The 25,513-nt window shown below is 38.7% G+C and overlaps 3 protein-coding genes across 7 annotated transcripts; 1 reads left to right on the top strand and 2 right to left on the bottom strand.

The window, feature by feature from the left end:
* Positions 1-188: 188 nt before the first annotated feature.
* ganabb (glucosidase II alpha subunit b) lies at positions 189-10,789 on the bottom strand. Of its 3 annotated transcripts, XM_016232336.1 has the most exons (25): positions 9,969-10,086; positions 9,842-9,890; positions 9,014-9,115; positions 8,671-8,779; positions 8,307-8,434; positions 7,957-8,136; positions 7,287-7,359; positions 6,943-7,024; positions 5,977-6,073; positions 5,714-5,894; positions 5,472-5,625; positions 5,150-5,385; positions 4,928-5,054; positions 4,530-4,609; positions 3,840-3,980; positions 3,567-3,663; positions 3,354-3,455; positions 2,834-3,077; positions 2,639-2,703; positions 2,473-2,549; positions 2,124-2,198; positions 1,936-2,049; positions 1,730-1,842; positions 1,525-1,625; positions 189-1,397 (listed from the first exon to the last, which is right to left on the bottom strand). In XM_016232336.1, the coding sequence occupies exons 3-25, from the start codon at positions 9,112-9,114 to the stop codon at positions 1,291-1,293; spliced, it is 2,784 nt and encodes a 927-aa protein (XP_016087822.1). In that variant the 5' UTR covers position 9,115; positions 9,842-9,890; positions 9,969-10,086; the 3' UTR covers positions 189-1,290. The 3 variants fall into 3 exon arrangements, with proteins under 3 accessions (XP_016087822.1, XP_016087821.1, XP_016087819.1); XM_016232335.1 differs by lacking the exons at positions 9,842-9,890; positions 9,969-10,086 and adding an exon at positions 10,671-10,789; XM_016232333.1 differs by lacking the exon at positions 9,842-9,890 and having other exon boundaries at positions 9,969-10,087.
* Positions 10,790-12,763: 1,974 nt separating this feature from the next.
* ints5 (integrator complex subunit 5) lies at positions 12,764-18,110 on the bottom strand. The gene is made up of 2 exons (XM_016232332.1): positions 17,845-18,110; positions 12,764-16,165 (listed from the first exon to the last, which is right to left on the bottom strand). The coding sequence occupies exons 1-2, from the start codon at positions 17,919-17,921 to the stop codon at positions 13,141-13,143; spliced, it is 3,102 nt and encodes a 1,033-aa protein (XP_016087818.1). The 5' UTR covers positions 17,922-18,110; the 3' UTR covers positions 12,764-13,140.
* A 593-nt stretch (positions 18,111-18,703) lies between these two features.
* Positions 18,704-24,413, top strand: LOC107550865 (HRAS-like suppressor 3). 3 transcript variants are annotated; one of them, XM_016232270.1, is made up of 6 exons: positions 18,704-18,738; positions 19,363-19,394; positions 19,755-19,863; positions 19,978-20,246; positions 20,458-20,604; positions 23,498-24,413. In XM_016232270.1, the coding sequence occupies exons 2-5, from the start codon at positions 19,386-19,388 to the stop codon at positions 20,578-20,580; spliced, it is 510 nt and encodes a 169-aa protein (XP_016087756.1). In that variant the 5' UTR covers positions 18,704-18,738; positions 19,363-19,385; the 3' UTR covers positions 20,581-20,604; positions 23,498-24,413. The 3 variants fall into 3 exon arrangements, with proteins under 3 accessions (XP_016087756.1, XP_016087755.1, XP_016087758.1); XM_016232269.1 differs by lacking the exon at positions 23,498-24,413 and having other exon boundaries at positions 20,458-20,815; XM_016232272.1 differs by lacking the exons at positions 18,704-18,738; positions 23,498-24,413 and adding an exon at positions 19,011-19,063 and having other exon boundaries at positions 20,458-20,815.
* Positions 24,414-25,513: the final 1,100 nt, after the last annotated feature.

Genomic DNA, 25,513 nt, shown 5'->3' with positions numbered 1-25,513 from the left:
CCACTTTTGACGTAAAACATTTCAAAAGCTATTTCAGTACTATTGCTTTATACCCTTTAATCTCAAGCTGGTACTTTTAAATGGAATAAGCAACTACCATAAAATTGTGGTTATGACTTCACAAATCAAAATGTTCTTTTGAAATTTTTCCACGAATGTGCTGCCATAGAGATGAGGCAAAACAAAAATGCAGTTGGGAATGTACAACATTTTTTATTACCATCTCATTTGAACACTCATTAATCAGAACTGTAGACATTATGTTTTGCCTCACATTTTCAGAGCTTTCAGGGTCACCCTCAAAAATGGAATGAAACAAAGTGGAAAATCAGAGCAGTAGTGTAAGATGGTCAAACGGGAATGTACACAAAGCTCTCTTTCATGAGACATTTACTTCAATCATTTTCACAAGATATCAACAATTTTATAGTGGATGACAAAATTAACCTCACAAATCATCTTCCCCATCACAGTAGATTAGACTGGAATAACTATAAGTGCCTGACTGTTTCATTCTGCTTTGCTGGATGAAAACAGAAATCCCCTAACCACCCCAAAAACAGCATATTCAAGTGCTCTAGAAAACAAAAATGTAAGCAATAAGACAAAACAAACACAGATTTAGTGGGTTATTCCCCCTGTAAAACAATCCAAACCCAAGATCCCACATCAAATTAACTAACTAGGCCATAAGCAAATAGAGCTTATTAGTAGTCTCCAGTGAAGAACTTTCAAAACTGAACTCTAAAACCCCTGATGTGCTCATTGTTAAACCATTTTTTAGATCTTTAACATTTTAGACAAACAGAATTGATTTGTGAACCTGTTGTGTTGTCTTAATTTTTGAAACTGAGCAAATATATTTGCTAAAGACTAATCTACTTCAGTAACGACTGGGTTTTCACTGTGCTCATAGGGTTTAAATACAATTAACACTCTTATCTGCTGCCCTGAAATGATTTAAATCCACTTCATGATTCAGTTAATCTGACTTTAATACTACTTTTCACTACACAAAATTAAAAACAAAGCTTTTGACTTTTGAATGACATTACTACATTTTAAAATGGAAAGCATTTACTGTCTGACCCTGCCAGTTGGATCCATTTCTTTTTAGCACTGAGAAATATCTCTGACCCACTGCACCACTTGTTCACTTTTTAATTGATGAATTTGTAAGTGCTCAATGTGTTTATGAATTAAGAGTGAGATTTTCAACTGATGAATTTTTCAAGTGATTTTTTTAGATCTCGTGTCATCTGGCCCCGGCCGCTGTAGAGATCCAGTGAGCTACTGCAGCAGCAGGGTCCAGTCGGCCCCAGCATTCATCCCAGGTTTACGGAGGGTTAGCACTGACATGGAAGTGTCAAACTCAAAGTCCACAGGGGTTTCTTTGCCTGTTCGAGAGATCATGAGAAGATTAGCATGCCATACAAACCGAGACATTGAGGTCATTTCCGCTGTAATACAAGACATTATTTTTCCGATATTACAATATTCAACAGGACTGAATAAATATCTTACCATCCATTTTAAGAAGAACCTTGCTGGGTTTGCTGGCACCCAAAATGAGAACTTTTTCAATCCATGATGATGTTAAGAAATTACAGTTTGGGCACAGGTTGCTGAGATGAAGCAAAGTATATGAGTCAAAATTACTTATACAGAATTTAATAAAAAATGTCTGGACAATGAAGCAGATAAGTAAAGGACAGATTAATATAAATACTTGGAGGTGAGAGCATTGTTGGCAAAAGTGAGGCTCCGATGAATAAATTCTTTCTTTGTATCATAGTTAAAACTATGGCCATCATCAATGTAGAGCTCGCCTTCAGCAAATTTCTAAAAAGTGTGAAAGAGAGAGAAGAATTTTTTTTTACTCAATTCAATTATACCATTTGTTTTATTAGTCACCAGTAAGATCTAGTTCTTTACCTTAGGGCTAAGGGCCACATACAAGGTGTATGGGTCATTTTCCATGCAGGTGGAAGACCTTCGAACTCTGTCCTTCCGAGGGATGATAGAGCCACCACGCTGGAACACCGGGATCTTAAAAAAATAACAATTAAATTAAATAAAACTCAAATATAAAACTGTTTTCTTGAACAAGGAGAGACACTTACAGAGCTTAGAGTGACTGGGATGTAGAGATTCTGTGCACCATTGTGTTTTTGAAAGGTGTGGACATCATACCAAACCTGGAAATAGAAAAAAAAGAAAAAAAGAAAACTGTATGAAGCATGAGTTAATCTAATCTAATATTCAACATGTTATATACATTTGCGTTCATTTTCACATCAAGTACATTTTTGACATGGACGAAAAGAAAACATTTTTAAGCTTTAGTTTATGTCATAGAACAACGAAGCTGGTGGTAGAAAATATTCCTGGGATAAATATACTCATTCTAGCTAGCATTTCCTGAAAGAGAGAGATTTTGATTTCATAAAGTATGTAAGTCAACAGTATCACCTCTCCGGCTCCAGGCAGATAGGCTGTGACTCCACGAGACCCTTCCTCTGTGACTGGGTGAACCAACAAATCTCTGCCTAAACAACAAAAAACAGAATACATTATAAATTACAGACTGATTGATATTAGACTTGATATTAGAAAAGGTTTTTTTCCAATTTCTCACCAATTAGGAATTCATCATCAATGGTGAAAGTTGCCGTGTCCTTGGGATAATCAACCCAAAGAGGCCTGAGACATGACAGAAAAGAAAAAGTGCACTCATGTAAAATGAAGCAGTACTTATGACTATACAAACAATCTACTCTGTGTGAAATAATGAACAATATCATAAGCAAGCATTCACAGGGACCTCGCTCACCTCATGACAGGCATTCCGGTCTTATGTGCTTGGTATAACAGCTGGTACCAGTACGGCAGAAGAGCATAACGCTGGCGGATTACCTCCCGGATGAGTGCAGTGTTCTCCGGGCCAAAGAGCCAGGGTTCCCTGCGCGTGGTGTCTAGATGAGCATGAGCACGGAAGAATGGCTGATACGCACCCGTCTGATACCAGCGAACCAGAAGCTCAGTGCTGGGATTCTTAAAAAAGCCACCAACATCAGCTGTATGCAAGAAGAGAGAAATGGCATGTAAAGTTGTCCACACACATGTCCACTGCATTGTCATTCGTATAGTAGACCACTCAAATTATACAATTCTCTATCCATTGTGTGTTTGTTATGAAATGTTTTGCCTAGTTTGATTGTGCTTTCAGCTACAAATAAAACCGCAATACTTATTTTACCATGTTAAAATACATTTTCCCCCCAAAATCAGCAAAGAAATAAAAGTTTATTTGGGTCTAGTTATTACCACAGAGTATACAGATAATTACTGACCTCCACAAAACGAGACGCCCACAAGCCCAAGACTGAGACACATGGGAATAGAAATCTTGAGATGGTCCCACTCAGCTGCATTATCACCAGTCCAAACAGCACCTAATGAAAATATGCAAACCCAAATGTTTCTTTCATACAACATGTACAATAAAATAATTACAAAGTCTCAAACTTTAATTTCCGTGTGCAAAAACAACCGCATGAATTCACCATATCTCTGAGAACCAGCAAAAAAGGCTCTGGTCAGCACAAAAGGCCTTTCAACTCCACCAGATCGCCGAGTCTGACCTTCGGCAGTGGCCATTTGCTGCATAATAATACAAAGAGAAAATCAAGGAAAAGAAGAGAATAACATTTCATTTAGAAGAATATTTAATGCAGGTGGTAAAGTATAAAATAATAGTAACAATGTTATTGATGTTTGTCCCTTCTCTTCAGTTGGTTTTAAAATATTCCACATTTTACCATACATCAGTTCCTCACCACATAAAGTCCATAGATATTGTGGATGTCTCTGTGCTCCCACTTTCCATGCAGTGCATCTTTGTGCATAGTGACCTCAGGCCCATTGAACACAGATGGCTCATTCATGTCATTCCAAGTAAAGAGATTCTCCATCGAACCCTGAAAAGCAACATGTAAAGTTATGACAACAAGATTTGTTTGTCCATTTTCACATTTAACACTGTGTCCTAACCACATGTGATGTGTCAAATTTTCCAAATACAAAGAAATTCTGTTCACACTGAACGCAAAACTGCTGCACAGCAAATTTGGAGCGGGACATTGGACCATTAAGATTTCACAGTGGAATGGAAAATGATAGACACAATGTCCTTCACAGTCTTCTGCAGCTTGGTTTACAGACATTTCGTGCATATTTTTCTGAGCGTAAGCACTTTCCACTCTCTTTTGAAATGGTCATATGTAGAAGAGAAACGCAGCACAAGACATCAAAGCATCACTACATCCTGCCTGGGCTAGAAGGTAGGTACAGCTACAACATCTGCTTCAATCATTTATTTATTTGCAATTACTAGAATAATAGAACAAGAAGGAAATCAGTCAAGTTAACACTCTTTTTGGTCAAGAGCATTATGATATAACAGTTTCAGATCCTTGTCCTAGTTTAGGGCTGTCACTATGACAAGATTGAGAACAGAAATTTCTTACCTCATACTGGTCATAGGCGAACATGCTGGCCCACCAGGCCCGCATTTCTGGTTTTGTAAAATCTGGGTATCCAGAGTTTCCTGTGATAACACCAGAGATGCATTTAAACTACAATAAATGTAACATCAAGCATCTTAACACAAATACCACATATTTTTTTAATTAAGTTAAATTATTTAATCTATGGTTCAAAAGATTTGGGTACGTTTTTTTAAAGAAATTAATACTTTTACTCAATAAGGATGCATTCAATTGATCAAAAGTGAGAGTAAAGACTTTTACATTGTTACAAAAGAATTAGATTTCAAATAAACGCTGTTCTTTTATACTTTCTATTCATCAAAGAATGTCGCAAAAATATTAAGCAGCACAACTACATTTCAAAACAAACTTCCCACCTGGCCAGCACCAGCCTTCATAATTCCTGCCATCTTTGTTCTTAACATAGAAGTCTTTAGAAGTAATCTCGTTGTGGATCTTGTAGCCACTATCAACCCTGATGTGGGGGTCTACTATAGCCACCATCTATTCAGAACAAGATTATCATCACAAAAGAATCCCTATGGAATGTTTAGAAGAAAATAATACCATATTGTAGCTCTACAACAACTGTGGCTGACCTTGCGTTTCTTGTCCATTAGGCCCTGAAGCATCTCTTTAGGCTGAGGGAACTTGTGGGGATCCCAGGTGAAGTAGCGCTTGCCATCTGCATGCTCAATATCAAGCCATATGAAATCATAAGGGATGTCATGTTGGTCAAAGCCTTGGTCCACTGACTTCACATCTTCCTGGTCATTATAATTCCAGCGGCACTGGTGATAGCCCAGACTGGCGAGGGGAGGGAAAGACTGGGTGCCTAGAAAGTGAAAAAAGCCCCATAATATTTCTGACTCATGCCTGAAGATGGTTTAGTGTAGTTTAGAGGTCATAGGTGACATTTACCTGTGAGAGAGGCGTATTGTGAGAAGACATCTGATGGTTTGGGCCCAAGCATGATGAAGACGTCGATGATACCGCTCTCAGAGATCCAACGGACGTCCGTCTGTGGATTCTCACTTGAGCCTTGAACAAAGTCTAGCATCTTACCAAAGACAGTCTGAAAGAAAGAGAATAGTAACAATGACGTTATGAGTTAAAGTTTTAAAATAGATAAGAGATTATAATATAGAGAAGTGACCTCTTACCTTTCCCGTTGTATTAGAACTGATGTCTACCCAGGTCTCAGCTGCATTAAGCCAGAAAATACCCATGGTCCTCTGTGTGTTATGAGCTAGCATGACAGGTATGGATCCATATAAGGCCATAGGGTTATAGAGCTCATACTGAAACACATCTAGGTTATACAGCCTGTATGGATCACCACCACTAGAAAAAGAAAAAAACCTTGCTTACCGATTTCATAGGAGGTGGTGTATTTCGATTTCTGTGAATTAAGATGTATACTCACTCTGTGGTTTTGAGTTTTAGGTCGTCAGCATGCTCTGGAATACCGTACACATGTTCTACACCAGGCAAGGAGAAGTCTAAACTTATCGATGTGGGGCCTAAAGAAAATATTGAAAAATAAATAAACATTTAATTATTGTGTAATAAAACTTTAAGTCCATCTCTGATAGCCTTGAGGCCATCAATATGCTTTAATATGCTACAGTGTACTCTAAAATGTTAACTACATTAACTGTATACACTACTGTTCGAAAGTTTGGGGACAGTAAGATTGTTTTTGCTTTTTTAAAGAAATCAATACTCTTATGCTGCAAGGATGCATCAAATTGATCAAATGTGACAATGACATTTATAATGTTGGAACAGATTTATATTACAAATAAATACTGTTCTTTTTAATGATTTATTCAGTCCTATCCCAGTTTCCACAAAAATATTATAGCACAACTGTTTTCAATTGTTCAGTGACAATAAGCAGTATATCAGAAGGATTTCTGAAGGATCATGTGACACTGCAGACTGGTGTAATGGCTGCCGAAAATTCAGGAAGAAATTACATTTAAAAATATATTACAATTATTTTAAATTGTGTTCACAATATTACTGTTTTACTGTATTTTTGATCAAAGTGTGTATATACTTCTTTAGTGTAAATACTTTTTCAAAAACAAACAAAAAAACTAGTGTACACATTTGAAATTTGCAGTCTTTCTCTTCTGGAAAATCTGATCAAAAATATTGAAAACCTGTATAGCACTACACAGGTTTTTGTCCAAACAAATGCTGTCTATAACAATGTAATCAATTATGACTGTGATGCAATCAAACTAAAGCTTATTGGCTACTAAAAAAAAAGGAATAAACCCTTCAAGATGTTTTCGGTTTCAGAAGAAAACACGTGAACACCAATTTAAAAACCGCACTCGTCAAGTGATTTCATGGAAATATAACTGACGTAGAAACATACCATTCGGTTTGGTATCCGTGTGAGATTTAAACGTCTCTTCCCACAGTCCAACTTCCTCTTTATCACTCTCTCCATCCTCACCCTATTATGCGGGGGGGGGAAATTGAGCTTTATTCTTGGTTTCAGTTCTCAATGTGATGATCATCAGGTCACACTTCTTTAGTTACTATAGTACTTTCACACATATCAGTGTTGCATAACCGCTACATAAAGCTGCTAAACCAGATCAGGTACAGCAACCGGACATGTTGGTTTTAACTGAAGACGTGGCAAGATGACACTGAATCAGGTTGTAGTATTATTTACCTGAGCACACCCACAAATGCACGAAAACAGCTACTGACCTTCTCGCCTTCATCTTGCTGTTGATCTCCATCTACACTCTCTTTAACCTCAGCACCATCTGGTTGTGCTTGCCTTTGATAACACACCCAACATACAGACAAAAGAAAGAATAACAATAGTAAGACTTAAGTAGTAAACGGTTTGCATTCAGCACTGACATTTACAAAATTCTCTCCACTCTGCAGCAAACTATCCTATACTTTGTTCTGCTTATGGGAGAGGACAGGGAATTATTTCAACCTAAGCACATGTTGAATACCACTTTTGGGGTGAACTATCCTTTTAAATCCTTGTAGTAATAGCATTTTTTTTTCAACTACACTACTGTTCAAAAGTTGTGGGTCAATAAGAAATGAATGCTTTTAATACTTGTTTCTGAGGATCATGTGATACTGAAGACTGGAGGAATGGCTGCTGAAACCATCACATAAATAAATTGCATTTGAAATTATATTACAATAGAAAAAGGTATTTTAAATTGTAATATTTCACAATATTACTGATTTTTCTTTATTTTTAATCAAATAAATGCAGCCTTGGTGAGCATAAAAACAAATCAGCAAAAACATTAAAAACCTTACCGACCCAAACCTTTGAACAGTAGTGTATAGGTATTTTTCTCAGCTTCCAAATAAAGCCCATTTTAGAAGAGAAAAACTCAATACTCACGTGTCCTTGTGAAGACGCAGGTGCTCAAAGGCCAGCAGGCCACGAGAGTTGAGGGATAGCAGCACCTCTGGCCCCTGCATGATGTCCAGCCTAAATGGACGGGCACTAACAATCAACCTCTGGTTCTTCACTCCCAGAGACAACACAACGCCATTATCATCCTTGGACAACACTGAGAGACTGGAGAAAGAGAGATACAGAGAGAGAAACAAAGACAGACAGGGGAATCAGATGCAAAAAAAGGCAGCAGAAACGAGCTGAAGTTACTCAGAGGAACACAATAAATCGTGCATGTGTTCCGACTGCTCTCTGAATGTCATTGTGCACTCTCAGATCAGAGACACACTCACGGCTCAGTAGGAGGCTCTGCTATGAGCACGTCTGGCACCTCAAAGCGCGGCTTCAGAGGTTTCAACTCATTTATTTTCACCCGCGTCATATTCCCCTGCAGTCTGTACAGCTCCAACAGCAAGTGCACCTGCAAACAGCAGTAGAGTGATCATCCAAATCATTCAAAATCCTGGCGTTTGAGCAGGGACATAATCCCAGAACATGTAACAAGAAGGGCAGACTAACTTCCTCTCTGATTTGGCCATAAATGGGACCAGATAAACCACTGAATATCAAGAAATTCTGCAGATCTTTTAACAAGGAGATTTTTAAAAGAAAATACTATTTTCAGAGGTATCAGTTAAAGGAGGGCATGAAACAGACCTTGTTGTTGTCATTGATGAGCTGGAGGGTCAGTCGGGAGTCACTCAGCTCCAAGGTTTCCAGAAGAGCTCGGTATGGGGACTGACCCGGCTTGAGCGCCCGCTGACGTCTACGGACAAACCGAGACAAAAATCATTGCATCTCTGCAGCCTTTGCAGATGCAATTCAAGAACTCTCTCAACTACCAAAACAGAGTATACGGTGGATAACTTCAATTTTACATATGTCAGAATAATACAATAACTTTGTTATCTTTCACAGGATTTTTTTAACATGAAAATCCTAGTTGCACACTGCACAGCTCATCTATAACGTAGTGATTAACAGTATAACTCTGACATACTTGCAGAAAGCACTCTGATCACAGGTTTTAAAGTTTCCCCGATCCACAGCAAAGGTGCTGCTGAAAAACAGAGACACACAGACCACAGACAGCAGCCCCATCCTAAAAAAAATAAAAAGGACAAGAGGAGAAAGTTTGAAGTAAAATAAGCTACTGCATTTGATCATGTTTGAGTAATGAATGGGCAGGGGAGTAACAATAGTGCTACGTTCACTTCCTTATTTTATGAGATACGAGCCATGTTTTAACAGCTTTTTATATTTACATAGTGAGCTATTTTTTATATTTGGGGGGGGAAAGTTTAACACCTTGCACGTGACACAATCTGGTGTAATTCATTCAAAAAAGCAGCTGGGATGGCATTAGATGCATGTAAAAACAACGGCATAATTCAAAAAGCTGTATTTTCTCAATGAAAGTATTATTGTGTATACGCGTTCGCTCCATAAAGCTTAACTTCCCTTAATTAAAACTTACCGGATAATTTTGGTCTCAACTATATGCTGGATAAAATGATCTGTAAACTCTTCAGATTTTATCTAGCATTGCACACCGATCAATCAACTACAATCTCAAACCCCGAATTGCATTTTTCAAAAAAATAAAAAATAAAAATCAACGCCAGGATGATAAGGAAAAAAGCTGCAATGCATGCGCAAATAATCAATGCGACATAAAAGATACTCGTGTGTATTACTTTACGTCAACCATAAAGCTGTATAAAGACATCAATGTCTTATGAATTAAAAGATGACTCGTCAAAAGGCCAGCGATGGCTCAGCCACGCATTCACATCTAACAGTTACTATTTGCTTCCTCGTTCAACACCTGCAGCAGCTTTACATCCCAACTCTCACACGAGCTGCCCGTCGGTTAGCTTAAAATAAAGACAGAGGACATTTTTAAAAATTCCATAACGACGAATTTATATGATATCTTAAAGTCTTTGTTTTACCTTTCATTGGCGATAACCGCCATCTTGGACACACAGCATTAAGCCCAGCCTCCCGGAGGTTGGTTGGTTAGCGTGTTTGCAGGAACACTATTGGGTAACAACCGAATCCCTACAGGCCGCACTTACCATGGAAACCAACCCATCTGACATGTATGCTTGTGTACTCGAGACTATTGTGTGATGAAACTACATTATATTACAGATAGGCAGGGATCATTCAGCACAGCTATCATTTCGTTTCATGTTGATTTGATGATGAAAATTAGACATTGACCTACACTACATTCTCTGAATTTTTATCTTCTATGATAACATGTTGTGATATCCTTGTCATCCTAGGCGATTTTAATATTCATATCTGTTGTCCGGATAGGCCCCTAGTTAATTTTCTAACTGTGTTGGACACTTTTAACCTTACTCAGTCAGTAGTGGGCTTTACTCACGTACAAGGCGTACACTGGACTTGGTTTTGTCTTGGGGTACTCCGGTGTGTGAGTTGGCTGTAGAAAACATTGGGCTCTCAGATCATTATTTTATTACTTTTAATATGGTTTTCTGTATGATCACTGGAGGCGTTGCAGCAGCTTTACATCCCAACTCTCACACGAGCTGCCCGTCGGTTAGCTTAAAATAAAGACAGAGGACATTTTTAAAAATTCCATAACGACGAATTTATATGATATCTTAAAGTCTTTGTTTTACCTTTCATTGGCGATAACCGCCATCTTGGACACACAGCATTAAGCCCAGCCTCCCGGAGGTTGGTTGGTTAGCGTGTTTGCAGGAACACTATTGGGTAACAACCGAATCCCTACAGGCCGCACTTACCATGGAAACCAACCCATCTGACATGTATGCTTGTGTACTCGAGACTATTGTGTGATGAAACTACATTATATTACAGATAGGCAGGGATCATTCAGCACAGCTATCATTTCGTTTCATGTTGATTTGATGATGAAAATTAGACATTGACCTACACTACATTCTCTGAATTTTTATCTTCTATGATAACATGTTGTGATATCCTTGTCATCCTAGGCGATTTTAATATTCATATCTGTTGTCCGGATAGGCCCCTAGTTAATTTTCTAACTGTGTTGGACACTTTTAACCTTACTCAGTCAGTAGTGGGCTTTATCACGTACAAGGCGTACACTGGACTTGGTTTTGTCTTGGGGTACTCCGGTGTGTGAGTTGGCTGTAGAAAACATTGGGCTCTCAGATCATTATTTATTACTTTTAATATGGTTTTCTGTATGATCACTGGAGGCAGTGAGTCAGCAGATTGTCGTGTAAGGCCCATTAAAGGGATACTCTACCCCAAAATGAAAATTTTGACATTGATCACTTACCCCCATGCCGTTCCAAACCCGTAAAAGCTTTGTTCGTCTTCGGAACACAATTTAAGATGTTTTGGATGAAAACCGGGAGGCTTGTGACTGTCACATTGACTGCCAAGTAAATTACACTGTCAAGGTCCAGAAAACTATGAAAAGCATCGTCTGAATAGTCCATCTGCCATCAGTGGTTCAATCTGAATTTTATAAAGCAATGAGAATACTTTTTGTACGTGAAGAAAACAAAAATAATGACTTTATTCAACAATTCGTCTCCTCTGTGTCTCTCCGCATCACCATAGCGCCATTTTGGAGAATATGAGCTAAACGCAGGCAGCGTACGCTATTCTGTGTCAGCCGCGATACGTTTTCTATGTGTATTTACGCTTTGATTTGAACGAAAACAGCACATCAATGTGGTTGATTCATGCTTTTATTTCATCCAGATTGGATTATTGCAACTCGTTTAGGGTTGTCTAAGATTCTGCTCTCACGGCTGCAGCTAGACTGTTCCCTGGCACAAGGAAGTGGTCCAGCATTTATCCAGTGCTGGCTTCCTGTTGATTTTAGAGTCCAATATAAAGTTTTGATAATGGTTTTTAAAGGTTTGCATGGCCTTACTCCAGAGTACATTTCAAGTCTGATACAGCAGCACTGTGTTGCTAGACCTCTAAGAACATCACAGAGTCTGCTTTTGCATGTTCCCAGATCACGGTTGAAAACCAAAAGTGATCGAGCCTTCTCTGTGGCAGCCCCCACGTCTTTGGAATTGTCTCCCATTGCACATTACATCATGTGACTCAGAATGTTTTAAATCAATGTTGAAAACACACCTTTACACTGTGGCATACAGTTGCCCCTAGCTTTGGGACATTGATCAGTGATGGTTATAGTGTGTATTGTGTTTGAGTAATTTTTTTAGAAATGTAAAGCACTTTGGTCAACCGGTGTTGTTTAATATATAAATAAATGTTGATTGATTGACTAACAGCATAAAATTTGTATGCCATTGGTTAATCCCATGCAGTTTTATGTAACTTTTACTTTTAATTTTAGAACTGCTTTTTCTGCAAAATAAATAACAGAATAAGAGGCATTTTAATGCATTTTTTATTTTTACAGTTTCCTACCCAACAACAACAGAGACAATGTGCAGAATTGCAAAAACAGAATTTTTGAAATATCTTACATTTTGCTGTAGGCATCCAACTGCCTGGTTTTCAGTGCTTAAAAAAACTCTACAGAAAGCTAGACAATATAAATGTTAGATACAAAATCAGATGTGATGGTTAATAGAAAGACAGTTCCTAACACTGTCACAATTATGCTTTTACAGTGGTTTTCTGTTACTATTTTTTTGACACCGACAACTCTTAAAATGTAGAAATATCAACTTCATACTTTTAATTTTAGAACTGCTTTTTCTGCAAAATAAATAACAGAATAAGAGGCATTTTAATGCATTTTTTATTTTTACAGTTTCCTACCCAACAACAACGGAGACAATGTGCAGAATTGCAAAAACAGAATTTTTGAAATATCTTACATTTTGCTGTAGGCATCCAACTGCCTGGTTTTCAGTGCTTAAAAAAACTCTACAGAAAGCTAGACAATATAAATGTTAGATACAAAATCAGATGTGATGGTTAATAGAAAGACAGTTCCTAACACTGTCACAATTATGCTTTTACAGTGGTTTTCTGTTACTATTTTTTTTGACACCGACAACTCTTAAAATGTAGAAATGCACCTAAGCTAACAATATGTAGAAAAATATATGAATGCAAGAAGTCTGTGACCTCAGAACACCACTTCTCATAATTTGACAGTTGTCAAATTTGAAACCTCCAACAAAGGTGTCCCAGGCGGTCAATGTTCTTATGCAGAACACTATGGATAGGTGCAATATAGCGTGCAACATCACCGTCCCGTGAAAAGTCCCGAAAGAAAAGTCCTTGGTCAGCACAGAAGGTGAACTTCTGCGGCATTGGGCTGTTCCCCCGCATGTACTCCCATACACCCAACAGCAGTAGCCTAACTTCAAAGGGTGAGATGTGAGGGAAAACCTCATGGATGTTACTCAACACTGGTGGTAGTAACTGACCTTCACCCATACATGATACGAGCAAACAGGAGGTCTGAAGGTGCCAGGGGGAGTCCAACACTGATGGTTCCCTTGATGCTTCCCAGTGAGCCAGTAAGGTGGAAAGCAGACCTCTTAAAATGACGGAGCAGTAGCACAGAGCTGGACGTCCAGCTGCAACTACACGGAGAAGATGGAACAGCACAGGATTTCCTTTGAAGCAACGACGAATGTGTATGTCTCGCTCAACTGTGGTTTTCGAATGTTCTTCTGGAGGCCAGGACAGTTCTCCATTTGCTACATCTGGACAAATGTTCTCCACCAGAGTTACAGCAATTACCTTTGCAGCCTCAGCATTAATTGGGGGAAGTTCATCAGAAATAAGAGGTTCACTGGCAGGGAAGCGGCCATTAGTGGTACCTCCAGCAGAACCATTTCTAGCATTGCCAGTAGGGTTTCCTCCACCTGAACTACAACACTGAACCATGACAGCAAACAAGGTCTGCATATTCTGATTGATTCTATCTGGGTCAGGTTGTGAAGGGGTGTACGGAGGTTTCAAACCCTTTCCAATTACTCCAGCATGAAACACGGACCACACGTTACCCGAGAAGTTAACAGAGGTGCCAAATTTGCAGTTGATGTCTAAGAGGGAGACGCCCAAGTCTGGAATAAGGTTGGATGACTGTGTGGTGTCATCACCTGGGTTCTCCTGCAGGCCTCCAAATAAATCTTGGTTGCCTCTGTGCAGGGCTCCCTCCACTAGTTGTTGCAGCACAGCTTTAAGTGTCAAGGGAGAGTAGGCTGCAAGACGTGACAACAGTCGCATGGAGTATCCCACTTCCTCTTCCCCTACCCTAAGACTCTCCCCTTGCTGTCGTAAACACACAAAGAAGTGTGACACTGCCGCTCTACATATCAGCAACAGATGAGCTGGAGAGCAAGCTCTGGGAAGCTGGCTACACGAAAGCAGACGGACAGTTGCCTTGGATACCATAGTGTCGCCATGAAGAAGCAATGGGCAGAAATCCTGAAGGTGGTTGGAGATGGCAACTCCAACTTGCACGGCCATTGATGACTGAGCTGAACTACCTGTTGCAGCCCCTCCATTTTTCCGATCCTCCTCTTGACTCTGTACCGCAGTAGCCAGGTTGTTCAGGAGCTGAGCCAACTGTTTGTTGTCAAGGGTTTGAGTGTGGATCTGGGCAACACAGCGGGCTATTGTTGACGGAAGCAACCCGGAAAGTGAAGTGGAAAGTGGGGTGTACAATTGTGAGGCCAGAGCAAGCTCCTCTGGGTTTCGTGCTTGGGTGAAGAGCTGACACAAAGCTTCAGTGGCCACGCTTGGGCCACCATACACGGATATCAGACAGAGGAGCTGATGCAACCAGAGGTGCCTCTTCCGCTCAAGCCGGAGGGTTTCAGCGCACAGATCACCTATGTGTCCCTGGAGTTCCTCTAGAAATGGGATCACTTGCGGCATTGCTGGGGCAGCAGAGGACTGTGGGAAGGGTTCATTACCCTCTGGTCTGTTGTGCACCAGCTTGTGAAGATGCAGCAGAAGCATTTGCAGTAAGTGGTCACAGGCTTCTCGAATACTATCATGGGGAGAGGGTGTAGGGCCTGATATGATCACTGAAGATGGTGTAGCAGTGTCCGCAAGGAACTTCAGTACCCTTGCTCCACCTGAAGGGCTTTGGCTTATGAGATGCACCGCTAGACCCAACATATTATCGAGCTCCTCCCGGGGCAAGGCCTGGAACTGAGCCTGGAGTTGAATTAGCACGGGCGGTCTGAGGAACTCCACCAGTTCTGCAGAAACGGCACCCAGGAGAGTGGGGGAAAGAGCAGCCAGTTGAAGCAAAAAAGGTACAGTGGCCCTACGGAGGTGAGGGGAGTTCTCCCACCCGCCTGCCCCGGATGAATGCGGAGGTACATTTTGAGGGGGCGGAGACAGACTATCCTGAAACATCCTGAGAAGCTCTTTCTTGATGCTATCAGAATGTCTGGAGGCCAAGTGCCCAAGGATACCAACTACTGAGCCTATTTTGGGGACTCTGCTGCTCTTGTCTATTGGCTGCTGTTGGTTAATCTTCTCAGCAGAGGAATATCCGTGCGCATAAAAGTCTTTGAGGCCACAAGCCAGCACCCTGCTGATGATGGTGCCAGGAAAAGCTGAACCAATGTGGGCGACGACCCAGTCAAAATGAGGGGAGTGCTGGACAGAGGTGTCCAACAAGGCATCCACACAAGCATCAGGGCACCAGGCCAACATGGCCGCTAGACACTGGGAGTAGCACTCCATAAGTGAGCGAGTGGCTGCACACGACATCCAAAGCTGCAGCAGCTCATTTAGGCTGGACGAGTGAGGAGCCGCCCTTCGTCCTGCATGCTTGCTGCTAAGCTGACCAAGAAGGTCAACGGCCCATGTGGACACAAGAGGAGCCCAAGCTTTAGGACTAAGCTTGATAAATTCAGAGAGGACTGCATGGACTTCTTTAATAACATCCTCCAAATTAGATATACTGGTGCTGGCTCCTCCACTTGTACTGTTACCACCATTTTCACCCTCTGCCTCCAGGTCTTGCAGAAAGGCGGCAACATATTCATCATACACTCCCCTTAAGTGCTCCAAGACGGCTCCACGGCAGGCTGGGACAGTTCGAAGGAGGCGCACTGCGCAGCGGGCATGATCCCGAACACTGAGTTTACGTCCCTGCGTCTGGTCAACGCCACTGATGAAAGCCTTGATTTCTAAAGCCAGCTCTTGAGGACTGATGAAAAAGAAAAAGGACAGTTGGAATACATAGAAATGAAATGTAGCATACATTTAGCAATAAAATAAGATTTTTCTATATTGAGTATATTCAGAAATAACATGTCTAGCAGTCACAGCAGTATAACATGCTATCCTTCATCTAATACTATTTTAAAAGCATGCAGTTTTTTGACTGTGTATTAATTGAGAAACAACATGGAATATTTATAATTTCAAAATAAGCTGTCACATATTTTATAAGATATAAGTGCATATAATTTATGAAGGAAATATTTTAATATATTGTAGCCAAAACAATGGCTTGATATTAGGGATGCGCCAATCCGATATCGGCTCCGATAGTGCCATTTTTCTCGGATCGGCTATCGGTCTGAGAGGGCCGATCCAAAGCCGAGATTTTTATTTTTTCTTCCCCGATTGTGCGAATTATTCTGTGTTACTTCTGAAGCCATACGATAGCTTAATGTGAGCTACATATGAATATTTAAGTCCTTACATTAAAGTTCACACAAACTCTTTTCTCCGCTGTGGCTGTCAGTCATTCGTTCAGCCTTTAAACCCTGGTCGCATTCGGTTACGACAGTCAGTTCGGTAAAGCTCTCTCCAAGATCATTCTGTGTTCCCATTATACTTGATTTGTAAATACATGTCTATGATTTTGCAAAAAGGACTTTATCTTCTTGCCGGAGTTTAATGCTGTTTTGTTAATTGCTACCGGGTATCTGTGAGAACAAAACACGGGCGTAGAAAAGACTATAAATAGTTTTTAACGTGCACAGTAACTGAAATTTAAAACTGTTAAAAGAAAGGCTCAATAACTGTTGCACAGATATAATACTCTACGCATCAATTTCTCTTCCCTTTGTGCTTTGCAGTTTTTAACACAAAGCGCTTACAATGTGCGCATCCGGTGTGCAGAACGATGCGCTTGAAGCAACACGGCGTCAGGCTGTGACGCCATGTTGCTTCAAGCGCATCATTCTGCACACTGGATGCGCAAATTGTAAGCGCTTCGTGCTCATAGACTATTGTTGGGTCTGGTGTCTCATCTTCCTCTTGACAATACCCCATATATTTTCTATGGGGTTCAGGTCAGGCAAATTTGCTGGCCAGTCAAGCATACCAACACCATGGTCATTTAACCAAGTTTTGGTGCTTTTGGCAGTGTGGGCAGGTGCAAATCCTGCTGGAAAATGAAATCAGCATCTTCAAAAAGCTGGTCAGCAGAAGGAAGCATGAAGTGCTCCAAAATTTCTTGATAAATGGGTGCAGTGACGTTGGTTTTCAAAAAACAGCAATGTAAAGCCGTTTACTATGCCAGGAAATTTTACTGAACCTGAAATAACAGAAATGCATTGACAGAGAAGGCAACACATGATATTGTATCATATGCAAAATGGACATACAGTTACAATGGGGATTTATGCTCCCAGTAGTTTTGTTTTTTATTCTTTACTAACATACTGGACTGAACTTGGCGAACACCTGCGCTCTGTATCATTCATATAATTCAGACTAAATAAACCACCTTCGTTCATGCCATTAAAAAGAGAACACCATTTTGTTCATTCATACCGATAACGCAGTTTAATGCAAATTGGAATTCCTTCCATAAACTGATACAATGTTTTATAAGTTATTGGTAACATATATGATTATTCTATTACTGCTCACCTGTAATTGTTTAGAGGAGTGTGGCAGTGAGACGTCTGCATGGCTGACAAGGCATTCCCCTCGAACATCGCAGACATCGTTTATGTGCTTATGCCAAATACTCCATGCGCAATATTTTATCTACATAGAAAACAACTACTACAATGGCGAAATGTGAGGGGGAAAGGGGCAGTATTTGCAACTTTCGCCAATTTTTCAACACCGTTTCAACGAACGCTACACTAAGCAGCGGAAGCGCTCGTGTATTCTTTCGTCAGAGGGAAAATTACGAGTTTGCTACACTTATCGCCCTCTGTAGTTTAGGAGTTATTATTGTCAAAGCACTCTCAACACCTTCCTTGGAGAAAAGCGTGCAAAATGGGCCGACTGTTTGATGATGTTACGATGACAGAAAACACTTTCTCCCGTTGTGCTTTTCACAGTTGAAATGCTTACCTCAGGAATAAACCCTGGGAAATGTAATCTCGGGTTATTTTATTCCACGTTCCACACGGTTCATATTTTATGCTTGGTTCATTTTAGATCACACACTGTATATTTCTAAAGTCAAAAGTTACAGTTCCTATTTCATTATTTATGAGGCCAATAACATTGAGCGCCCACTGATACAGTTCCCAGCAGGTGCGTGAACCTTTTATAAGAACTGCTGGCCCAACACTGGAAAAGTTGCCACTCTGGTTGTCTTAAACGTACTAAAAGCAGTCTTCTGGATGAAAATAATTGAAATAAAACGTCAATAAAAGTGTACATATATTTTTTAATTGTTTCAGAAGAACACCAACACCTTTTAAGGGCGTCGCTATCCGCACTGAATGTATCTGATTGGTCGAGTAGCGCGATATATTCTCTGATTTTGGAGCGTAGCATCACTGCGACAAAGGCTGCGGCGTACTTGTAAGTAGAATACCCTAATTAGTTAAAACCACAGTGTAACTTTCGTACTCGATTATGAATATTTTGTTCAAAGCATGGATCGTAGAGCGCAGACTTTGTTAGTTTTTGTTTTTTAGGAAGACCGAAGTGTCGAGTTGCTCCTACCAGCTGATGTTTATTTCCGATGATTCAAATTCATTTAATTACGATAGCCTTTACATTAATGTACATAAAAAATTTTAAGGGCGTCGCTATCCGCACTGAATGTATCTGATTGGTCGAGTAGCGCGATATATTCTCTGATTTTGGAGCGTAGCATCACTGCGACAAAGGCTGCGGCGTACTTGTAAGTAGAATACCCTAATTAGTTAAAACCACAGTGTAACTTTCGTACTCGATTATGAATATTTTGTTCAAAGCATGGATCGTAGAGCGCAGACTTTGTTCGTTTGTTTTTTAGGAAGACCGAAGTGTCGAGTTGCTCCTACCAGCTGATGTTTATTTCCGATGATTCAAATTCATTTAATTACGATAGCCTTTACATTAATGTACATAAAAAGGGATTTGTGTAATTTAGATAATGTGTTCCCTGACGTAGAGATTTAAATTGTCCCATAAAAATGCTTTGTTATGTGTCTCTAACAGGAAAGTGAAAGTTTGAGGTCGCCATGGCTACGGTAAATATTTGAATTAGTGGAAATTAATTCCTTACGAAAATTAACCATGGTTTTACTACAAAAACATGAACCAAAAAACATGATTACTTCATTTTTACTACAATAAAACCATGGTTAATTTTCGTAAGGGAAAGCTCACGTTGCAAATAGATATTTTTGTGCTGTTACTAAACTTACTGCTCGAGGTCTGTCGCAAAGCAGTTTTATTACGGTAACCGAGATCTTTGTGTACAGTTTCACTTTTGGGATTTTATCTAGCCTATTCACAAGTGCAATGGTATTGCGTTATATCAGTTAAACAATATTAGCCTACGTTTCTGACAGATGACTTTCTTTCTTTCTTCTGATATTGTCTCATAGTACGAGAAAAAGCCAAAGCGCGGAGACCTTATTGAAATCTTCCGAGGCTCATATCAGCACTGGGCTATTTATGTTGGAGAAGGTTATGTGATTCACCTGGCACCTCCCTGTGAGTATTTTACATGCCTCAAATTATGTTTATTGAGCTTAACTTGCATTCAGTCGGAAACATTCCATTTAAGTCTCATGATTGCTTTTACTTTTTCGTTTTCTTTCTCTTCAGCTGAACATGCTCAAGCTGGAGCCTACAGTGTGATGTCAGTATTATATGATAAAGCCACAGTGAAGAAAGAAAAACTTTATGAAGTAGCTGGCAATGATGAATACTGTATCAACAACCTTCTAGATGAGAAATATGAGACACGTCCTGTTCGCGAGATTCTACGGGATGCACATAGATTTTTGGGACAAGAACTTTCATATAGTGTCTTTAGATGGAACTGTGAGCACTTTGTTACATGGCTGAGATACGGAAAACCACAGTCCCTACAGGTACAGCTGTTTGGCATGACCTGGCATATTGAGATTATTCACCCAAGTACTGTAAATGAATTGAGACTCCTAAATGTCTCAAATTTGCAAATCACTGGATTGGTTTGTTTTATGGTAAAATATTTTAAATTGATTTATTATAGGCTAATGTCACAAAAGAAACAACTTTTCACAGTGAATTAATATAGATAATTTCTGTTTATTCTAATAGGTACGAGACGCAGTGGAGACCGTTGCTGCAGTTGCTACTGTAGGGATTGGCATTGGAGCCATTGTTTATGCTATTTTAAAAAAAATGTCTGGTTCAAAAGACAAAGAGAAGCAGACCCAATGAACAGTGAGAAATAAAGAACTACAGGTAATGGATTATTTAAAGCCAGTAAATTGTTTGGTGCTTTTTATTAACATTTAAATCATTAAAACAAACCATTACATTTAAATGTAAAAATTGGCAGCCTTGGTTTTAGGAGTACAAATGGAGAGATTATAGACTGTAAAATCTTTTATGGTGTATTATCTTTTATGGTGCAAGGTAACTCCACAATAAAGCAATGAGTCCATAGTCCACTGATAAATCTTTTTATCATTTTTTTTTATATCACATTTATTTTTCTACTAGATTTCGAATGACCTTTCAAACACTTTTATAACCGTGTATTACAAAGCAAAATATAGAAAGCTGAATATAGTGGCATGATGTCACTGGCATCATGAACCACCACAGGTAGGACACATCCTAGTAAGGCTGCATGTCATCAAGCTCCTTCGAAGGACATCTTAATTTGAAGGATCTATAGTAGTCTGTTTTGCATCAGGTGTATCATTCATGTATCCCTCACAAAAAAAAAAAAAAAAAAGCTGAAAATGACTATTGCCCTGTCCAATTACCCACACTTGGGAGCACGTGCATGTGGCACGAAGTTAGTGTGCAAGACTGTCCCAGGACTTAAAACACCAAAGTGCAGTGCCCTTAACACACACTAAATCCAGAGGGGTATTCCAGGCTTAGTGTATCCCATCGCATCATGTTCTGGAAATAAATCGGGAGACGTTTTGCCAAGATCTCGCAAGAGGTCACAGAAACCTTTCCAATCTAAGTTAAATATTAATAATAATTAGATATATAATTTGGTAGTAAAACAAAGTATTGCACATTTTATTGGTGCAAAGATGAGTATATTTATTTGTACAACATTTGCAATTGCTTTTTATCACTCAATTAGCAGCACCACAAATTAAATTGTGTCATCTGTTGGACTACTGAACAGACATTTAGAAGTTTATTTTACAATGGAAAGTATTGAAAGTAAAATAAAGCTCTGTAAACACTTGCATTTTTACAACACTATAAGTGTGTCCCATCAGGTAATAAAAAGTTCTACACACATTTGTGGTATTCATGCTCACTTGAACACTTGGGCAAAATACAAGAAATATGTCATATAAGTGGTCAAGTGTATGGAGCGTATAATATGACAATACTATTTGAATTTGAATTGTGTAAATTTAAATTATTGACAAGTGTCATTTAACTAAACAGAATTTTATGTGGCTTTTAACATCGTTCTGAATTAGATTTTATTTTACTTGAATATTGAACATTTGAAATTGAACACAATTGATTTTTCATGGCAGTTTTTTTAATAGACAGCGGATGTTTTGTTCTGAATTGCTAGACTGCAAATATCCAGTTTTTAAAAATACAAGTTTTCAAGATGAAGAAGAAATTCAGAACATCAGATTCAATATTCAAAATTCAATACGAAATTCAGATCGTAGAGAAAGTAGGTCAGAGGTTATCCACAGGGAAGAGTAGATGATCTCTGGAAAGTGTTCAATATTCAAGTAAAAAAAAAAAAATCTAATTCAGAACGATGTTAAAAGCCACATAAAATTCAGTTTTGTTAAATGACACTTGTCAATAATTCAAATTTACACAATTCAAATAGCATTGTCATATTATATGCTCCATACAAGTTCAAAGACCACAAGTGTGGGTATTTTGGACAGGGCATATAGTTAAAGATAACTAGTTAATATATAAAGAATTTTATGTTGCTTCAGTCCAGGTGTCCATTATAGTGGACTTGAAAAAATATCTCTGCCCACCCCACTGGCCCCCATATTGACCAGGCCCATGTTGACTGTTCACGCTTAACATAGGGTGATACTTTAACCCAAGGTCTACACATATTATCAAACATGGACTTAAATTAATTACATTTTTTTGTCATGTAATTTGGAATCAGTAAAAAACTACAATTCATCTAAGTAATCTATCTACCCAGAGTGAGGCACAACCTAACACGGGACTAGCTATAAAACACGTGGTTTATAAGTATCCACACAGGCTAGCATTACGAATTACATAATGGGGCAAAAATGAAGTACTTGTAATTAGGATATATTACATTTTAAAATACTTGTAATCAGACCACAGTTAATTTTTCTTGATTACATGATTATTATTGACAAGCTAGCCTATATGGCTCTTTAAAAATGTTACAAAATATGAGGCCTGATATTATGTAGCATGTAGGAGAAGACCTCAATGAAATCTTCCGAGGCTCATATCAGCACTGGGCTATTTATGTTGGTGAAGGTTATGTGATACACCTGGCACCTCCCTGTGAGTCATTTACATGCCTCAAATGATGTCTACTGATAATGACAATTACAGTCATCATTTACTCACCCTGGTGTTGTTCAAATGTCATTTGTGACCCTGGACCACAAAACCAGTCTTAAGTCGCTGGGTATATTTGTAGCAATAGCCAAAAAAACATTGTATGGGTCACAATTATTGATTTTTCTTTTATGCCAAAAATCATTAGGATATTATGTAAAGATCAGGTTCCATGAAGATATTTTGTAAATTTTCTACCGTAAATATATTAACTTAATTTTTGATTAGTAATATGCATTGCTAAGAACTTCATTTGGACAACTTTAAATGCGATTTTCTCAATATTTTGATTTTTTTGCATGCTCAGATTCCAGATTTTCAAATAGTTGTATCTCGGCCAAATATTGTCCTATCCTAACAAACCATACATCAATGGAAAGCTTATTTATTCAGCTTTCAGATTATTTATAAATCTCAATTTCAAGAACTTGACCTTTATGACTGGTTTTGTGGTCCAGGGTCACATATGCTCTTCTTTCTTTTTTTAGACCACATCCATTATATTGAATACACTGGATGTGGTTTTTAAGTCTCATGAATGTTATTACGTTTCCATTTCTTTCAGATAGCTGAACATGCTCAAGCTGGGGCCAGCAGTATGATGTCAGTAATGCACAAAAAAGCCACAATGAAGAAAGAAGAACTTTATGAAGTAGCTGGCAATAATGATTGATTACCATGTCATCCACCTTATGGATGAAAAATATAAGCTTACAAGGAACTGTGAGCACTTTGGTATATAGCTGAGATACAGAAAGCCACAGTCCCACCAGCTACAGCTGTTTGGCATGACCTGGCATATTGAGACAATTCACACAAGTATTGTAACTGAATGTTAATTAATTATACTGTACTCATAAATGTCTTCAATTTTAAAATCACAGCATTACAGGGCTGTATTATGGTAAAATATTTTACATTAATTTATTATTAAGGTCACAAAATCAACACCTTTACACAGTCAGTAGATACTTTGTTTATTTTCATGGGTGCGAAATGTGGAAACAGAAGTTGGTCTTACTATAGCGGTTGGCGTTGGGAGTTCTTGGTGCTGCTGTAGCCATTTTTGGTTCAAAGACAAGAGAAGCAGACAGTGAACAGTGAGAAACGAAGAACTAAAAGTTTCAATACAATTAATAAGTTCCACAATACAATTGTGGAGGCCTTTGATTATTTCAGTCAGTAATTTTTTTGCATTCATCATGCAATTTAAAAAAGTATCCAACATTTATTTAAGCTATAAAACACATCATTCTCTTAATTTAAATAAATAAAATGTGATTATATATAACATACTTTATAAAAATACGCATTTACTATAGTTTCAGTTGACTATAAAAATGCTTTACATTATTCTGGTAGCGATGATGACTAACCAGAAGTTTAAGTAGGAAAAGCTCCTCCGTCTCTTGTTCTAACCCTCACCCTCGCCTTCTCTCTCTCTCTCTCTCTCTCTCATACACACACAACACAACACAACAGCAAAACACAAACATACACGCAAACACAAACACTCAATCACACACAAACACTCAAACAAACACAAATATGCAGCAAAACACAAACATACATGCAAAATGCAAACCCAAGCAAACACGCGAATGCAAACACCCACCCACACACACACACACACACACACAGCAGTTAAACATTGAAACTTTTACGATGTCTCATACAAACCTTTTACAAATAAAAAATGTTACCATCACACTGTGTATCTCTACAAGATGATGAAAAGCAGTATGATTAAACAATGATGTAACTTTTGTTTTAACAAATTAGTAACATTTTGTAGATTTTTCAAGCCTAAAACCATGATGCTCCAATGCATGGGGTTAGAAGTAGTCAAATGAGCCTCTGATGAATGCAAGGTGCTTACAGAGAGTTTTCTTTATGAATTAGACTTAAATTGGACTGAAAATCAGTTGTCATAAGGTTGTTCGCAACAAAAGTACTTTTTAAACAAGGCGCTACGAATATCTCACAGAATTTTTACAACAGATAAAACGTTCTTTCTCAATTTAAAAATTTTATTATTAACCATGATAGCTCATAAAACAAGCCTGGACCCAAATTGAAGCATTCTAACAACAAGTACAACCATTGCAGAAAATGTTGTATTATAGCACATAGTAAGATATAACTCTGGATGTGTGATTGACCAACTTATCAGATGTTCAACATATTATTACAAGTCCCTGCTTACCTAGTTTATGATGAAACTGAAAAAAATATAGGCATAAGCTAGCAATCACCTTGGATAAAATCAACAGCAGTTCAGAGTATGAAAAGGCAATGCAGAAAATCTGAGCCGATGAGGCGGAAGACGAAACTTGAAATTCCCTATAGCATCTATAAAGACAGCCATCATGCTTTCAATGTGAAACTAGCCACAGCTAGACAGATCTTCTTCTCAAACCTTATAACTTAAACAACACTCGCATACAAACAACAATAGCAAAATTTTGGAAGAAATAGTACAGCACCTTAAATCGTCAACCTGCTGTCTTGGCATGCTTGCCACATCTTTTTTCAAAATTGTGTTTAACTGTTTAGAAGCAGATCTCTTAGAAGTGGTGAA

Source organism: Sinocyclocheilus grahami, unplaced genomic scaffold (genome assembly GCF_001515645.1).
Source record: "Sinocyclocheilus grahami isolate Dianchi unplaced genomic scaffold, SAMN03320097.WGS_v1.1 scaffold409.1, whole genome shotgun sequence".
NCBI lineage: Eukaryota > Metazoa > Chordata > Actinopteri > Cypriniformes > Cyprinidae > Sinocyclocheilus > Sinocyclocheilus grahami.
The sequence above is the reverse complement of the archived record's forward strand: the minus strand, read 5'-3'. Positions and strand labels throughout refer to the sequence as shown.

What these genes read in the sequence shown, in the direction of transcription:
- ganabb (XM_016232335.1), bottom strand. Translation starts at nt 10,693, where the DNA reads ATGGCGGTTATCGCCAATGAAAG. An exon ending in TAATGGACAAGAAACGCAAG is followed by an intron (nt 5,055 to 5,149) that starts GTCAGCCACAGT and finishes TGTTCTGAATAG; the next exon opens with ATGGTGGCTATAGTAGACCC. An exon ending in GGTTCTTCTTAAAATGGATG is followed by an intron (nt 1,398 to 1,524) that starts GTAAGATATTTA and finishes TCTCTCGAACAG; the next exon opens with GCAAAGAAACCCCTGTGGAC.
- ints5 (XM_016232332.1), bottom strand. Translation starts at nt 17,921, where the DNA reads ATGTCTGCGATGTTCGAGGGGAATGCCTTGTCAGCCATGCAGACGTCT. An exon ending in ACTCCTCTAAACAATTACAG is followed by an intron (nt 16,166 to 17,844) that starts GTGAGCAGTAAT and finishes CTTTTTCATCAG; the next exon opens with TCCTCAAGAGCTGGCTTTAG.
- LOC107550865 (XM_016232270.1), top strand. An exon ending in GATTCACCTGGCACCTCCCT is followed by an intron (nt 19,864 to 19,977) that starts GTGAGTATTTTA and finishes CTTTCTCTTCAG; the next exon opens with CTGAACATGCTCAAGCTGGA. An exon ending in GAAAACCACAGTCCCTACAG is followed by an intron (nt 20,247 to 20,457) that starts GTACAGCTGTTT and finishes TTATTCTAATAG; the next exon opens with GTACGAGACGCAGTGGAGAC.